The 18,703-nt window shown below is 43.6% G+C and overlaps 1 protein-coding gene across 3 annotated transcripts in view; it reads right to left on the bottom strand.

Annotated features, from left to right (window-relative positions):
* Window positions 1-18,703, bottom strand: part of pam (peptidylglycine alpha-amidating monooxygenase) — a 68,012-nt gene that overhangs the window by 47,839 nt on the left and 1,470 nt on the right. For all 3 annotated transcript variants that reach the window (XM_010887530.4, XM_013140261.3, XM_013140262.3), the window contains exons 2-4: window positions 10,487-11,289; window positions 9,187-9,310; window positions 2,482-2,539 (exon numbers count right to left, since the gene is read on the bottom strand). In XM_010887530.4, the coding sequence (XP_010885832.2) occupies window positions 2,482-2,539; window positions 9,187-9,310; window positions 10,487-10,581 (277 nt within the window). In that variant the 5' untranslated portion in view covers window positions 10,582-11,289. The remainder of the gene's footprint in view (window positions 1-2,481; window positions 2,540-9,186; window positions 9,311-10,486; window positions 11,290-18,703) is intronic.

Here is an 18,703-nt window from a genome sequence, read left to right as displayed (position 1 = left end):
GAGAACTGATGGATACGTGCAAGTCAATCGGACAAACTTTTTTGTTATACTTTTTTTGGATAATATCTGATCATCTGATCATGCAAACTATTACTTATAAACCTCTCCTTGGTTTAGTATAAATGCCCATTCTAGCATTACTTTCATTATTCATATTGTTGCATAACATATTTTATTCAAACAGTAGCATGACTTCAGTTATTTTAATAGTAGTATGACTTTTCTAATTAAAACACTAGCATGAGTTTCCATGTTTAAATACGAACATGACTTTAAATATTCAGACATTTCAGGGTTGTATTCAGCAGGTGTGAAAACACTCAGAAACAGCAAGATGGTATCTGGACCTAACTTAAACGAGTCTAATAGAAACTACAATTTTCTGTGGGTAAATGCTTTTGCTACAGTGTACCTTTAAGAACATGGCCCAGTCTGACCACTTTCCTATTTTAGTTTGTTGTTTGTTAAGAGTTTCATCAGACTATAAAAAATGACGCAATTTCACAAAGATACAACAAGACAAGGCCAGACATTTTGTTGGCGGAGAGGTGAGCATAGGCCCAGTAATGTAACATATATGTGGCCCGGGTCTCTGAGGACTGTTGGGGATAGTTTTGAGTCAACCAGAGGACAGTGAAGTGTTGGAGGTAGTGTTGAGTCAACCAGAGGACAGTGAAGTGTTGGAGGTAGTGTTGAGTCAACCAGAGGACAGTGAAGTGTTGGAGGTAGTGTTGAGTCAACCAGAGGACTGTGGAGTGTTGGAGGTAGTGTTGAGTCAACCAGAGGACTGTGGAATTTCGGAGGTGATGTTGAGTCAACCAGAGGACAGTGGAATGTTGGAGGTAGTGTTGAGTCAACCAGAGGACTGTGGAATTTTGGAGGTGATGTTGAGTCAACCAGAGGACTGTGGAGTGTTCGGTGTAGAGTTGAGTCAACCAAAGACTGTAGAGTTTTCAGTACAGTGTTGAGTCAACCAAAGACTGTGGAGTGTTTGGTGTAGTGCTGAGTCAACCACAGCACCCTAACCTTAACCTCAACATTTACTCCTAAACTTAACCTAGCATTAATGCCTTATACTAACTGATAATGCCTAAGCCTAATTCTAACCCTAACCCCAAGTGTAACTTTTGCCTGAAATTTGCCCTAAACACTTTTTCAAAATGGGGACAGGAAAATGTCCCCATTACTCAATTTCAGATTCAAACACACTATGGGGACATTTTTGTTCCCTTTAACAGTGACCTCGTGAAAAACACCCACACAGACACTAAGCAGACAGACAGACACCCTGAAATGCCCACAGAGATGGAGCCGATACTGCAGCACTATCAGCCCGGGCAGTCTAGTCCAGGCACCTGCCCACACATAACCACAATGCTGCAATAAATCACGCCTGGTCTAGAGGACTGTGATGTAATGCTGATATTATACACACCCTCACCTGTGGAAAGCCCTCTTACAAAACGACACTACAACACATAAAAAAAACTCTCAAGACTGTCATTGCCCTGTTAAAATCTCAACAATGACTCCATTATTGTTTCCCCAGGCTCTGCAATAAAACAATGTCCAATTGTGTGAGTGTGTGTGTGTGTGTGTATGTGTGTGTGTCTGCATGCCTGTGCACACATCTGTGCAAGCTCTGCACAAGATAATTTAACAGGACTGTATGCAGGCAGCTCTCCTTATTGTTCCACACCAGTGACGGGAATGAGGGGGTGGAATGTGGTTTTCCCGGCAAGGAGGTAATCTCATCGGGAACTAAGAAGGACAAATAGTGTCTATGGAGGCCAACCGCCAGCATTCCCATGAGCTCAGGCTCACATACGCGACACACAGCGATAGGGGTTAAAGGTCACACTGGTGTTATGGGATTTCCGTCACCCTGCCTTCTGTGTAAAGAGAAAACACATCGGTGCTTATGAGAGGCCGGTTGCCCGTAGCAACGGGGGGTGGAAATCTATCATAGAAATGTGGTCCCCGTGAGTGTGTGTCAAACAATGGGTGAGGGAAAACAGAACTCCTGCGAAATACTGGACAGGGTTAGAGAACGGACTTTCGGTGAGCTCTGTCAATGGTGTAGTCGTTGTGACCGCCGAGATCTTGACCGAATAAGAGTCGTATTGGACTTGCAAGCGTAGCTTAGCTAGGTCAGGTCAGGGAGGAAAGGGGGAGGGTGGGGGGGGGGGTCACAATTGTCTTTTCTCTGTTTCATTGACATTCCAGTCATTTAGCAGACACTTATCCAGAGCGACTCAGAGGACCAACAGGGGTTAAGTGCCTGGCGCAGACATTTTATTTCCCATGTCGGCTTCGGGATCTGATCCACAAACCTTTCGTTTCCAGGTCAAACACTATCTCCTGGTATACTTGTTTGGCTTATTCACTTTGCTATTGCTCATACTGTTTTGGCTAAAAAGGTAGATCAGGTTTGTCGACAACTTTATCACTCCTAGTAAAACATATTTCAAGAATACTCACCAATATAGGCCTCTCTGGTGGTCGGGACAGGAACTGCAATGCACAAGTAGGAGTCCGACTAAAACCACAGAAGAAACAGTGTGAGAACCACTGCTGTTTAATTACAGAAGATACAGTGTGAGAACCACTGCTGTTTAATTACAGAAGAAACAGTGTGAGAACCACTGCTGTTTAATTACAGAAGAAACAGTGTGAGAACCACTGCTTTGTTTAATTACAGAAGATACAGTGTGAGAACCACTGCTTTGTTTAATTACAGAAGAAACAGTGTGAGAACCACTGCTTTGTTTAATTACAGAAGATACAGTGTGAGAACCACTGCTGTTTAATTACAGAAGAAACAGTGTGAGAACCACTGCTTTGTTTAATTACAGAAGAAACAGTGTGAGAACCACTGCTTTGTTTAATTACAGAAGAAACAGTGTGAGAACCACTGCTTTGTTTAATTACAGAAGACACAGTGTGAGAACCACTGGTTTGTTTAATTACAGAAGATACAGTGTGAGAACCACTGCTTTGTTTAATTACAGAAGACACAGTGTGAGAACCACTGGTTTGTTTAATTACAGAAGATACAGTGTGAGAACCACTGCTTTGTTTAATTACAGAAGATACAGTGTGAGAACCACTGCTGTTTAATTACAGAAGAAACAGTGTGAGAACCACTGGTTTGTTTAATTACAGAAGAAAAATAGTATTACCTTTTCAATTAATTGTGCTTTCAAAAAGTGTTAACAAAAAATAAATAACTTTAATGCAGTAATTATATTTTATTATAATATATATTTTCACACTGGACTGTAAGTGTGAATGGAAAGAATATTTAGCATATTCTGCTGTTGTAAATAAAAAGCAACCAATAACGTCTGAACCAAGTTGTTTTTTTATCTAATCCAACACATTGTTTAGTTATGAATCCCTAATCTTAGAGTCCTCCGACTCCTCGGAGCCAGCAGATATTGGGCGGACTACAGAGCAGATATCCGAAACTGAAAAAAAAGGAGGTTCCTCGCTCGCTTGCACTCGAGCAGTTTAATACGAGTGGACACAACTCTTAAATCACCCTGGCGCTGACCTTGCGTAACACAGGGAATTATATTTCCGTCGGAGAGCGTAGACAATAGCTCTCCATCTAGACACTGTGTGTCCATCCCCTGAAGTGACCGGTTCATCTGCAGCTGAGCTGAAAGCATGTCAGCGGTGACTGAAAACAGCATCTCTCCCCCCCATTTCTCCTTCCTTTTCTCTTCGGTCGTTAGGTCTCCAGCGGCCTAGCCTACACATGACGTTTGTTGGCGTAACTTCAATAACAACGACTTTGTCGAGTAGAGAGAGGAGGAATGAAAGGGCAGAAGCGGTCCCTGGGAAAGGCAGTTTAAGTGACACATTTGTAATAAACGTGACAGGAAGTCATTTCCAGGGGAAATGCAGTAATTGCTTAGTTATGGCTGATGGCTTTTGGCTGTCATTTATCCTTCTTTAGGCTTCTCTCCTGCTGCAGCAACATAGTCATCTTATTAAATCAATTCCAGGGGAATGAATTCCTCTATTCCCCCCTCTCTTTCTCTCTCCATTTCCCTCTGTCTCCATTTTCCTCTCTGACTCTTCTCTTATCTCTCTCTCTCTCTCTGACATATTTTATGTCTCTCCCTAATGGTCATATTTTACTAAAGAGATATTGTAAAAGGTCAGCGTGCAGTTCGTCCTTTGCCCAGCTGGCTTATTTCAAAACGGTGTCCCATCAGTTGATAATTCTCCAGACACACATTGGCAGAACGACAACTGGATGTGGACCTATCTGAACCAAACAGAGCCGAGGCCTATGTTTGATAACCAGCTGCATAGGATAGCCATAGCTCTCTTTTGTAGCACCAAGCCGACCACAGCTTAGGTTTAGCCTTGACTGTGCTGCTAGCTGATGAGTGGATTGGATCCAGCCATACCCAGGAGCGGGAGGCATCGTCACTTGTCGGCAGGGATTTCCTTATGTCTGTGCTCTAGCGACTCCTTCAGGGGGCTGGGGTGATCTGCAAAACTAACTGAGGTCACCGGGTGAATGAGCATGTTTTCACGCGCATTGACTCACATGGCTTCCTGGTTGGGAAAGCACAGTTGGAGGAAAAACATTATGGCTCTGCAAGGACGCTCATAACAAGAGTATGCCACGATCTTCAACTATTCAACTTCTGAATCCGTTGGGGGTTGAAATCAGACAGTGCCGAAGATACAACTGGATGTGACGAAACTGGGAAAGGGATATGGCTCACCACGGTTCAACACAAGCACCTTTGTCACACTAACAGGCCATACTAAACTGTATTAGATGGTAGGGATGTGGCCAATTCAATGACACACATTAGCCCCTTACTCAAATCAATCAAAGAAGACACAAGTCTACAGATCCCTCAAACAGGATCTCCAAACCAAATGTCGCACCTAATATTCAGAGAATCAATTCAACATTATCAATCACCGGTTCACTAACTCCTTTTGCTCAAATTACTTTGTTCCTACTTTGTCTTAAACACGTGATCTTTAGTGACAAATGAATAGAACTAAGCACGTAACTGAAATGAATGTCTTAAACTCGTAAAACTCGTTTACCACTAGTGACATCGGTCTCCCACAAGAGACATCCGTTTACCACCAGTGACATCGATTGAACACTAGTGAAATCGACTGAACACTAATGACATCGCACTCCCACTAGTGACATCGGTCTACCTGCAGACTGTGCTCAACGACCAACGCGAGGAAGACACATTGTTGCTATCTGAACTTTAAAAGTGTTTTTTCAATATTAGGCTTGATTAGTTGAGTGACAACCAATGTAATGAGCAATATTTTGTTACTGAATACACTGTTGAAATATGCCTTTCGCCAGAACAGTAGGGATGCCACAGGGACACAACTCTCGGTCAAATAAGCTCAACTTTGCATAAGACTGTTCCTTTTTACAGTTCATGTGTATATACATTGGGGAGAACAAGTATTTGATACACTGCCAATTTTGCAGGTTTTCCTACTTACAAAGCATGTAGAAGTCTGTCATTTTTATCATAGGTACTCTTCAACTGTGAGTGACGGAATCTAAAGCAAAAATCCAGAAAATCACATTGTATGATTTTTAAGTAATTAATTTGCATTTTATTGCATGACATAAGTATTTGATACATCAGAAAAGCAGAACTTAATAATTGGTTTGCAATTACAGAGCTTATATGTTTCCTGTAGTTCTTGACCAGGTTTGCACACACTGCAGCAGGGATTTTGGCCCACTCCTCCATACAGACCTTCTCCAGATCCTTCAGGTTTCGGGGCTGTCGTTGGGCAATACGGACTTTCAGCTCCCTCCAAAGATTTTCTATTGGGTTCAGGTCTGGAGACTGGCTAGGCCACTCCAGGAACTTGAGATGCTTCTTACGAGCCACTCCTTAGTTGCCCTGGCTGTGTGTTTCGGGTCGTTGTCATCCTTCTTCTTCCTCCAAACACGGCGAGTGGAGTTTAGACCAAAAAGCTCTATTTTTGTCTCATCAGACCACATGACCTTCTCCCATTCCTCCTCTGGATCATCCAGATGGTCATTGGCAAACTTCAGATGGGCCTGGACATGCGCTGGCTTGAGCAGGGGGACCTTCTGTGCGCTGCAGGATTTTAATCCATGACGGCGTAGTGTGTTACTAATGGTTTTCTTTAAGATTGTGGTCCCAGCTCTCTTCAGGTCATTGACCAGGTCCTGGGCTGATCCCTCACCTTCCTCATGATCATTGATGCCCCACAAGGTGAGATCTTGCATGGAGCCCCAGACCGAGGGAGATTGACCATCATCGTGAACTTCTTCCATTTTCTAATAATTGCGCCAACAGTTGTTGCCTTCTCACCAAGCTGCTTGCCTATTTTCCTGTAGCCCATCCCAGCCTTGTGCAGGTCTACAATTTTATCCCTGATGTCCTTACACAGCTCTCTGGTCTTGGCCATTGTGGAGAGGTTGGTGTCTGTTTGATTGAGAGTGTGGACAGGTGACTTTTATACAGGAAACAAGTTCAAACAGGTGCAGTTAATACAGGTAATGAGTGGAGAACAGGACGGCTTCTTAAAGAAAAACTAACAGGTCTGTGAGAGCCGGAATTCTTACTGGTTGGTAGGTGATCAAATACTTATGTCTTGCAATAAAATGCTAATTAATTATTTAAAAATCATACAATGTGATAGATTCCATCTCTCACAGTTGAAGTGTACCTATGATAAAAATTACAGACCTCTACATGCTTTGTAAGTAGGAAAACCTGCAAAATCGGCAGTGTATCAAATATAAACACTGTATATATGGTCTCCACAACAAATTACAGACTAGGATACTCATCGTCCCAAAAGCTTATCAGTAAAAGCCTGTGTTCATTCATCTGCTCCGTTCTGTTTGTTTACAGATCATCTTGTGGAGAACTCTAGGGATTTATCCAAGGCACACTAGTATTATGACATCTGTAAAAAAAACTGCAAGACTTGACAGGCGCTATCGAGGCATCTGTCGTAAAGACTTGGGCAAAAAAACATCCCAAAATAATTCTCTTGTACAAATCCCATCCAGTGTGAGAAGGCCTGTGTCATAACGAGGCCGACAAAGCAAGCTCCGAAGAGAGCGAAGAACCAATGCCATCTGATGCGCCATTCAAACGCGCACCTCACTGGCGATCAGTGGCACAACAGCGCGAGCTGACCACTAAGGTGGAAGACTCACCCGCCCTGCACTCCACAAACCAGTCAACTCCCTTCAGCGTTCACAGTTGTCAGCCAGCACTTGCCATGGATGAATCATTGGCGGATGACTCATACAGACCTGCGTTGAGAATAATAATAGCTCTCCCTCCCGTTCCCTCCTCCCGTCTCCACTTCTCCATCAACTCTCACATACAAAACCAAAACAGCTGAAACAGTCCTAAAAAGCCTGCAAAGCCCGCAAAGCCTGGAGCCCCGTGACATTCTCCTCAAACTGCGCCCCCACGGCTGGTTTTGCAGACACAGTTTGAGCCTAGTCCTGTACTGAAAACCCAACCCCAAACTGAGCTCTCCGTTGCACTTGTTTTTTTAGTCCAAATCTAGGGTTAATCTGTGTCTGCGAAACCCGCCCTAAGAGTTTCTCCTTAGCTGAACACAGATTTGTCTTTGGGGTGTGAAGGGGGAGAGAAATAACTTTTTTTTAATGTTCTCCTTGCTTTGGTGATATCAACAAAGGTTTCCCATGCCAATTAATAAAAAAAAAAAAAAGCAAGAGATAAACAGAGTGAAAGAAAGGGTTAAAAATAGTAAAAAGTCCTGCCTGCAGCTTACTATGAAATCTAGCTGAAATTCTGTAGCTAGAGGCTTTGTCATGCACTTTGTGCGATGATAAGCACAATCTGGTTTTAGCATGAAGTCAAGAACATTCTGTACTCCTGTTTCCAAACTTTAAACTTGTCCTTGTCATTGTGAGAAAATACAAACACCATTTTATGTAGAAGCCTGGATATGTCAATCTAAACAAGCTGGGCATTTAAAAGCAAGTTTCTGTAAATGATCGGGTTTGTTGCTAGCTTAAACGTTGCTGATATCAGTTTTCTAGCTGGATAGCTAGCTCATTCTGCTAGTAGCACAACACAGTCTGAGAAGGACAACACTGAGTTGCGAGGAAATATTTCTGTTTACCACAACAGTAAGAATTGTAACCATTGGATTTTGGAATGACTTACAAGCATACCCAGATGTTGTGAAGTGGAATACATGAAAGCTGTCAAGGAACGTAGCTAGAGGCTGCTTTACGTCAAATACAACCAAGTAATATACAATGTCTGGTTACCATGACAACAACTGCAACAACAGACTCAGGGTTCAGTATATTTTACCGCTTTCCGGATATAACAATGGCTACGTAAAAACGGTAATCCAAGACAAAAATGTAAAAATAGGTTGGTTGGAAACGGGGATCATTACATCATGGCCCGTTGGTTTTCAGAGAAAAACACAAATCCTGTTTGATAGTATTAAAAGAAGAATGAATGAGGAAACAATGAATGAGAGAGGGGGAAAAAAAGAGTAATCAAAGAGACAGACAGAGAGGATTCAGCCGTGTCTTTTCCCCCTCTCCGCCCAATGCAGTGGTGGCTGAGGATCTAATTAGCTCTCGTCCGCGAACCGTGAGTCAACTTTAACGACCACATTACTGTAGGATCAATAATGGCCACACAAACACCGCAGGACGGATTCAGCTCAACCCCTAGCATGAGGAAATGCTGCACACTCCCGTGTTAAAGGGAGGAATAACACACTGACGCCAATCATCAACATGCCTCCCTGATAAGACACAGGCAAGGCCATGGCCAACGAGCCATTCTGCACGTAGGAGTAGATGCCTGTCAAGTCTATGAATATTAATGCCTTGCTCATTGTCTACCCTTCATTTGTTGGTCCTCAATAAAATCTATGTCTGACAGGAGAGACTGTAATGCTTGTCAGACTAATGGAGAACGACGCCCTGACTTTCATGAAAATCAATACTCTAGAAGCGCTTTTTTTTCTCCTCGAAAACGGAAGTACTTCGTTTTAAAATCATCCAACCATTGAGCAAACACTTGGGAGGGACCGTGTGTGGGGCGGGATCTGGAACAGTTATGGAACTGCCCCCCCGACCCCCCCGGGCTTGTTTTGACTACCAGAGATGAAGAGACTCACCGTTAAAGGGGTCACCCCTGGCATGCGGATGTCCAGGGAGAAGTTCCCCGACTTGGACTGGACCATGGGTTGTCTCGTCCGGGCGCTGCAGTCGTTTGGGGCTGAGTAGGCACTTTCCTGAAACCTACCGCATGAGGACAACAGGGAGTAATGAGGCTGTTAGTGGGAAGAAGAGTCGGTGGTCAGTGTGCGCACTCAAGTCGCTCTGGATCTGAGCGTCCGCTACATGACTAAAATGTAATTCCCTCCGCTGCTCAGAGTGAACTGAATTCATATTTCGACAGGAAGAGATACGTTGGTGAAAACTGACCAGATGACCTCGGAGGAGGCTACTGACAATAACTGTGTCCTCATCAGGATGGTGGGTTAAGTTCCTCGCATTCAAAATCAAATAAATATATCAGAACCAAGGGGGAAGTGGACAAACAAGCTCCAGACAAGTAGGGTGAATTTCTGAGAATATCCTGAAAGTTTAATTAAGAATACAACCAAACGTGTGACATGGAATTGCATATATGCCACTCTACAATTCACAGAATTGAATGATAATCAACTCTACAGGCAGTTTCTTGTGGGTCAACACCTCTGCTTGGTCAACACCTCTTACATTAGCAAAGTCGTCATGCAGCCATTCAAAAAGAACAGGATTCCAGCACCTTGCACAGATACTGCATCAAAAAATGATCGTCCTGCTGTAGCAGGAAAACAACTTGTGGCGTTTTTCAATATGATGTGTGTACTTTCCATGTAGACCTAATGCAGACTACATTACCATACACTGAATATTCCCATTAGTTACAATAGAAAAAAAAACGGATTTCCCGTGTCTGCAGGAAAATCTTTCCTTCTGTGTTGAACTAGATCAAATTAAGATATGGCATCTGTAGCTTCTATCTACTTAAGGCTAATTACCCAATGCAAGCGCAAACATGTTTTAAATGCTATATCATAGAATATTTTTTTTAAACACAAAAGACAAAACCTACAAATAGACAACAACGGCAAATTAAATAAGCGTGCTTGATTTCAAGGTGCATATAATGAAAAACGATAAGCTACAAAAATATTTTATAAAAAATTTTTTTAAGAGGGAATTACATGAAACCTATCCAATCTACTTGTCGTGTCCTAAATAAGCACAGCAACTTCAACGTGACTGAAACTACCGGATCGCGAGCGAAGAGGTCTGGAGGTCAGCATCTGTACATCTGATTGCACAACTCACGGAACACCAAATGTGCTGTTTCAATTGCAACTCAAAACAACAACCCCAGGCGCCCCCCGGTCCCGACCCCCTTACCTTTTAAACCTGTTCAAGGGTTCTGTGGCTCCGTCCAGGCCACGGCATTGCCAGACGAGAGCCAGAACCATCACGCCGCAGACAAGGACTCCCATCTCTGACTGTCAAGCTCTCTCTACTGCCGCTTCTAGCCCGGTTCACCGGAGAAGACTGGGAACCGAGCAAAGCGTCACAGCCGCGTCGGCGGAGCCTCGATAACGCTGAGCGCAAGCGCGCGCGACAGAGAGAGCGAGAACGAGGAAGTGGCCAAACAATCAGCAGCAGGTCCTGGACCAGGGTTGAGCCCGATGGGATGGCTCCTTTCTGTGGGCAGTTCACACGCTGTGGAACTGAAGGATGCGTGGGAGGAGGCGGTCAGCACAGCTCCTGTTCTCCTGGCTCCATGCGACGAGCCTCACGCCGGCTCTAGGTGTTCCTTTGTTTTTCTTCTCCTGCCTTTCCCCAGCGATCTGAAACGCACAGAGTCGGGACCGCTCTGTTTACGTTCCCTCCCCCCGCTCTGCTCCGCTATCGCCGTCCGGCACAAGTGGTTGTAACGCGGCACCTCTGCCGCTCTCCTCAGCGCCTAAAGTTACAGGATGCGAGGGGGATGCGAGGAGAGCCCGATGTCCAGAGCTTCCCTCTCTGTCGCTCTGCCGAGCTTCAAAGGGGATTGAGAGATGAGATGAAAGGAAGAGTAAATCAGAGTAGATGGAGGGCGAGAGGGGAGGAGGAGGGTGTCAGCTGGGCTCTCACTCCTTCAACGTGCCGGACAGCACATCTCTCAGGCTGAGGAGGGCACGGCGTCTGTCTCCATTCACAACCTGTAAAAATAGAAGCGGGCGTGCTCAGGAAGAGGAGGGAGTGTGTGTGTGTGTTGGGGGTGGTGACTACAGGAGTAACCGGGCACAGACCGAGCCCTGCCTGCCAGCAGAAATTCCTAACCCTAACAAGATCTTTACACTCACGTTTTCAGAAGTGGCAGCAGGGACCTGATGGCCATTAGTGTTAGAGCCTCCTCACACTAATGGCGATCGCGGGGGGGGGGGGGGGGGGGGGGTTGAGGAGGAACTGAAAGGGTGGGGATGAATCCCATCTCTCCTTGCCTCTCTATGTCATTAAATATAGATGACTGTGTACACACTCCGCGGTGCTGTTACCGGGCTGAACTCCATGGACCGGAGCAGCTACTGTTTACTCTAGTCCAGGGGCCCGTTCGAAAAAAGATGAAAGGGTGGGGAGGGGTTGAGTATGGGGGAGAGATGGGAAAAGCTGCAGTAATCCAATCAGAGATTTCCCTAGCAAAGAGGATTCACACCCTTTTTAAGGAGATCCAGTGTTGGTTACTTGCCAGAACAGACATCCATATATATAAAAATATATATATATTAAAGAAAATATACGGTATACAACAATACTAGAACCGTATAACACATCCCTTTTAGCCTAACACAATTTACTATATTATTATTAATCACACTTAGGAACACAACACTACAAACTACACAATACTATGAACTACACAATACTATAATACAAAGGGACATGGATTCGGTTTGCAGAAAAGATCCAATGGAGATTTGGCTCCCACACTTCAAGCCATCCCCTCAGAATTACAGAGCTGCAGTAAGCTGCCACAATGGGTGCCAGGGGACCAATCAGAGTTAACGGCCTTGCTCAAGGACCCCTAAGGAAAAGCTATTTTTTCTTCTTGTCAGCTCAGGGATGCAAGGTAGCAATGTTTCAGTGACTGCTCTGTCCTAACTGCTAGGCTACCTGCCGCCTCAATACATAATGGAATACTATACTAATATATATATATATATAATACCATACAATACCTATACACACAATACTATACAATACATAATGGAATACTATACTAATATATATACATAATACCAAACAATACCAATATACACAATACTATACAATACATAATGGAATACTATATAATAGTATACTAATATATATATATATAATTCCATACAATACCAATACACACAATACTATACTAATACAGTCTATTCCATATATAACTGTACTAAGATATACGATAGAATACAATACTACAGTATTTTTTGTAATTCAGAATTTGTTATAAGTAACGTGTCTAGTTGGATCACCATGGCTGTGTGACACTGACAACCATCTAACTGATCTTCCTCGTTTGAGATCAATGGGAGAGAGATACACCCACCGTCTTAGCCTTCGGAAGATGAGGTCAATACGATCTTTATTAAACTTTCTGTCTACTACTTATTATAATCATCCAATACTTTATTTGAACTTATTAAAGCATTGACAACATTCATAATATATATGAGATAAAGACCATGCAAATGTCTAATGAATTGGGCTTCTAGACTGGAAAATACATTATTTCATTTTGCCTTTATTAAACCATGTAAATTATCAAGATCGTCTTTTACCACAACAGCCTAGAGGACTAAGTTCTCTAAGCTCATACAGGATCTTAGCACCCCACATCCCATTGCTGGTTTGCCTTTGAAGCTAAGCAGGTTAAATCCTGGTCGGTCCCTGGATGGGAGACCAGATGCTGCTAGGAATGGTGTGGGTGAGCAGTGGGAAGTAGTGGCTATGTCTCCCCGATGGGCCGTTAAAAACGTGTCCTAACAGTCTGTTCCAGGATTTCTCCAACACAGTCAACCACGCCAGGGTGTCCCATCTGTTTGGAAGGGCAGTTCTCATCAACCCAGTGAGTACTGTCACCTATACATACACTGCATTGGTAGCACCAGCTTCCCCATAAAGTCCCTCCCCATTTCCCCAAAACGTTCCCCACCTTTTCCTGTGGCCTATATCATTACGGAAACCCATTCATCCCTGCATCCAATTGGCCAATTCATCCCCTGTCCTCCCTGGAAAAATAATAAAATAAACATATTTCAAGTATTGTACAATGTATTCGATCAATAATTTATGTAAGTAGCTCAGGATCAGACAATGAGCTACATGACCATAATGCCAAACACAGACCATAATGTCAAACATAGATGATACATTGGCCCCGGTAGAGAGCTTCGTCCAGAGGATATTATTCCGACCAAATTCCACAGCCGCACCACACTGCCAGCCGACTCGGGAAAAGCAGCCAGGCACAAGACGACAGCAAGCTTTGCCAAGTCACATAGCGGCCATGTTACCGGGGACTCTGGGACTCTGAAGTCAGCCGGAGAGCATAAACAGCCCTACAAGTCTGCCCCAAATGCCTCCCTACCCTCCCACCTTGACCTGAGAGACCGCGGACCACAACGCAGAGCTGTGTGGATCTATGCAGAATGGGATCGACTCTGAGAAAGAAGGCCAACCAGTTCAATTACAGACAGTAATTGGAGAGATTAATTCTATTATGTACATAAACCACAGTTCAGTGATTTCAGAAGATGCTCTTATGCAATGCGGCTCACAGGAGAAAATGCTGTTTAGTGGCTTGCTCTAGGGCACAGCGTGGGCCAGGGATTCGATTCTGTGACCATTCATTTCATGGTCCAGTAAGCTATCCAGCGATCTGTCTGGATTAAGAGATGCAATTGTTCTTGATGTTTTTTCTTTTTATTTCTTCCTAGTAAATGTTTTTATTGCTGTGTTTTAATAAACACGATTTACCTGCAAAACAACAGTGTCAAATGAGCTCGTCCTCCTTGTTCCTCCCTACACCAGCCTCCACTGCCCTCCTCACACTTCAGAGAGCATCTGAGACCCACAGAAAAAGCTGACAGCGACCAGACCTCAAACGGAGACCTCAGGCCCAATGAATATGAAGTAGGGATTACTAGTTCATATCTCACATTTGTCAAGGTGTTGAGATAAAAGGAATCCACAATGGCTTTGCTCTTCTCCCTAAGCAATCTGGGCCAGCAGACTGAAATATACAGCAATGAAAGATTGGCTCTGGAGAATGATTTGAAAGAATGACTGAGGAAAAGATCAGAACACACCAGAGACGCTAGAGGCTTTTTTCAGTATAGGACTGCAGAATATGTAGTTTTATCCCATAAAATAGGGATATAGATTATAATATGGCTAATGACACTTCCACAATTGATGTGAGGTGGTCGTCAAAGTCGATGCAGTTTAAAGAGTTATTCAAGCAGGTTAAATGTGAACACTCAATCAGACTCTCATTTGCCATTTTAGATGAAATCTCATTAATTGGCATGGCTAAACGTATTAATAACTTGTGCATTCAGCCAAAAGTAGCCCACATTTTCAAACAGAATCTGTTTGGCTTTCAGATGCACCATTCCATCCGGGGATTAACCTGAATACACTGGCAAGCCAACAATGGTATCATCCATTTGGAACAGGCAACATTGGCCAACAGCAACAATATTCATGCAATATTCGTTCCCATCTCACTACAGCAGGGCTATTATGTAAACAAGATAAGAGCCGAGCAATCTGTCATAATATGGAGAGCTGGGCACCCGTGACTCATGGTCAGTCATAACATCGGGTACATACGCAGCCTGTCACTTACAGAGGACGTCAGTGGGCCACTGGGCAATGTGCTAAAGATGCAATATCTTTAATTCACATCGACTAAAATAACACTGGATTCTAAAATATAAGACAGCCGCTTTACATTCTGGGAGACAGTCTAAAATAAATCAGTGAAAGCAGTATATTCTTTGTAGCCGTTTTATTGTACTAACATGAAAAGTGCTTACTTCGGTAAACTACTGAAAAATATTAATGAAAACATTTAGAGCTGGTCACTATATTGGCTACTTCCAAAAGCATGCTTCTTTTTGTACCACCTTTGACCTATGAATTTCCCCATAACAACTGGGCTTCAGCGTCAGCCCGGTGGAAAAACCCACAGAGCCATTCAGAGACAGAATCACAAGATTATGTTCTATTGATCTGCTCCCTCTTCATCTGTCATTCACAGAACCCTGGCAACGGCTGACCTCCATCAGCCACCACGGAGTCCGGCTGGGTCGGCCGTACCGCGTTGACGAGCTCTGCTCCGAACTTTGTTTGAAGAACAAACGCGCGGCAATCCTGGCGAGAGCACAATCAACTCACCGACGACAGTAAGTGACTGAAACTCCCCGGCGCCTGTCCTATCTGGGCTTCATCTAGGTTAGGCAAACAACACAGAACTGCCCACGCCTGCCTGTCTGGTCGGACCAAGTATTCCCCCCTGGTTCAATGTCCCATACAAGCAGCTCGAAACCACAACAAAGAGTAATGGGACTGTGACAAAAAGAAGAAGAGCTCTCAAAGCATTTGGATTTCTCCCGGTGCGCTGCTGACACTCAGCGGCGTCGCCTAGCTCCAGTTGTGGCGCTAAGCTCCTTACCTGGTTGTCAGTTTGGCTTGCGGGGCCCCTGGCAGGACGGTGACAAAGGCCTGAGAAACAAAACGGAGTTCTGATCTTCAACTGCCCAGTGCAATTTACCAGTGGGAGAGCGGGGGCCCCGGAGAGATGGAGCTTAGATGGGGGAGGCAGAAGGAGAGAGAGAGAGAGAGACAGAGTCTTTAAGAGGGGAGGGGGAGGTTTAGAATGAGCTCGGCATGCCCGCTGAAATCACCGCTCAACCGCAGGCAACAGAGTGGTGACCAGTTCCACGCGGTCACAGCCAAAGGTGTTTAAAGTGTCAGAGCTACCACGACCCTTTAGACGCCAAAACCGACGCTCGACTTTCGGACCTGCCTACGACATGAGTTGCGCCGTACACAAACTAGGCAGTAAGACAGGCTAGGTGGTTTTGTGAGAGGTGGACAATTGCACTGCCTAGTCTTTTTTTTGTTACATTACATTCAGAGTGGCTATTTAGTGTGTGTCAGCGTCAACATTCTCTGTTAATTAAATAGTCACATTCCAATATGATGGCATATCCATGACAGAGAGAGAGACAGAGACAGAGAGAAGCAACAGTGCAATTAACATAATAATGAATGCTCACTAAAGCTTGGTCAAATTTGAAATGGAGGCATCCGTTGTGACACATCTCTTCTGGAGAGCTATTGAATGCCTTTCATCACAGCGACAGAGGTGGGGGGTGCTGAGGAATTGTCTGGCATTTGCAGAGAAGAATGCACGTGCACACCTTGACCCACGGGATAATACAGGAACGCACGAAGCCAAATGAAGACGCAGGGTTACAGATTTAATGTACAAACGCATGCCACTTCAATGTGGTTGATAAGGCCCACACATAAGCCAGGTACTCCATCAAAATAAACCAGAACAAGTGCTATGTTAACTGAATGTACAAAAGAATCAGGCCGTGTCTGGCAAAAATGGCTGCATTTACACAGAGGTAGCAAAAAAAAATTATCTCCAATTATTGGCAAAAAAGAGCTGATCGGATTGATCAAAAGATAAACAGTGTAACCAAATACATGCATTCAGACAGCCTAAGAGACTGTGTATTATTCTGCAAAGATATTCAATCAAAACCTCAGTGGGTCCCATCTACTGAGCTTTATCTTTCTGAGACACCAATTGAATCATTTATTGATTAGACAACACAACAGCCTATTATTCCCAACCAAGGGTGGGCAAACTAAAGCCTATGACATGTTTGAGTACAATGGGTTAAAAAAAAATCTCCTACGTAGGACACGATGTGATTGGTCCCCGGTGCCTGTCCCTCAAAAAGAAAACCTACATAGCCAAAAGATGCAGAACAGGCAGCGTGACCCCTCCCCCACAACATCTGATACAAAATGAATGTGACCAATAAAATGTTGGAGCATTTTTCTTTTTTACACATATATATATATATACACACAGCTCCGGAAAAAAATAAAGAGACCACTGCATCTTTTACTTTCCTTTCCAAAAAAGTTGAAAAGCAAAGTTTTGAGTGAGGAACAGAAGTGTTCAATTTGCAGGGGTCTCTTAATTTTAACCCTTCTGTTTGCTAGATACGTTTCTGATGCCCATTTCCTCTCAAGTTCCTCACTCAAAATCTCCCTTTTCGACTTTTTTGGAAAGGAAAGAAAAAGATGCAGTGGCCTCTTAATTTTTTCAGGAGCTGTAAATATTTTTATTTAAGAATATTTATTAGATTTCTTTGTGAAATTTCAGCATTTTAAGGGTAAGACTTTTTCAGTCAATGGCAGGGACTTTGCTACCCAGGTGTTTATATATCAGTAGCAACAACGTTCACTGTTAATGTCAATGATTTTGAGGACCCTAACAAATCTTAATGTCCCATTGCTAATGTCACTGAGTGTTTTGTACAAGATGAAGAGACTGTTCCCTGTTCCTCTGGAGTTCAAAAGTAATAATAATAAAAAGCATTTAATAAAATAATATATTATAATGTTGTATTATACACTCACCTAAAGGATTATTAGGAACACCTGTTCAATTTCTCATTAATGCAATTATCTAATCAACCAATCACATGGCAGTTGCTTCAATGCATTTAGGGGTGTGGTCCTGGTCAAGACAATCTCCTGAACTCCAAACTGAATGTCAGAAAGGGAAAGAAAGGTGATTTAAGCAATTTTGAGCGTGGCATGGTTGTTGGTGCCAGGCGGGCCGGTATTTCACAATCTGCTCAGTTACTGGGATTTTCACACACAACCATTTCTAGGATTTACAAAGAATGGTGTGAAAAGGGAAAAACATCCAGTATGCGGCAGTCCTGTGGGCGAAAATGCCTTGTTGATGCTAGAGGTCAGAGGAGAATGGGCCAACTGATTCAAGCTGATAGAAGAGTAACTTTGACTGAAATAGCCACTCGTTACAACCGAGGTATGCAGCAAAGCATTTGTGAAGCCACAACATGCACAACCTTGAGGCGGATGGGCTACTACAGCAGAAGACCCCACCGGGTACCACTCATCTCAAAGCTCGAATCATTTCAAATTGGTTTCTTGAACATGAACAATGAGTTCACTGTACTGAAATAGCCCCCACAGTCACCAGATCTCATCCCAATAGAGCATCTTTGGGATGTGGTGGAAAGGAAGCTTCGTGCCCTGGATGTGCATCCCACAAATCTCCATCAACTGCAAGATGCTATCCTATCAGTATGGGCCAACATTTCTAAAGAATGCTTTCAGCACCTTGTTGGATCAATGCCACATAGAATTAAGGCAGTTCTGAAGGCGAAAGAGGGTCCAACACAGTATTAGTATGGTGTTCCTAACAATCCTTTAGGTGAGTGTATGTTTATTATGTATCTTTAAGTTGTATGTTTTGTGTTGTATGTTTATTATGTTTCTTAATGTATTATGGTGTTGTGT

Source organism: Esox lucius, chromosome 23 (genome assembly GCF_011004845.1).
Source record: "Esox lucius isolate fEsoLuc1 chromosome 23, fEsoLuc1.pri, whole genome shotgun sequence".
Classification (NCBI taxonomy): Eukaryota; Metazoa; Chordata; class Actinopteri; order Esociformes; family Esocidae; genus Esox; species Esox lucius.
This window is presented reverse-complemented; position numbering and strand designations above follow the sequence as displayed.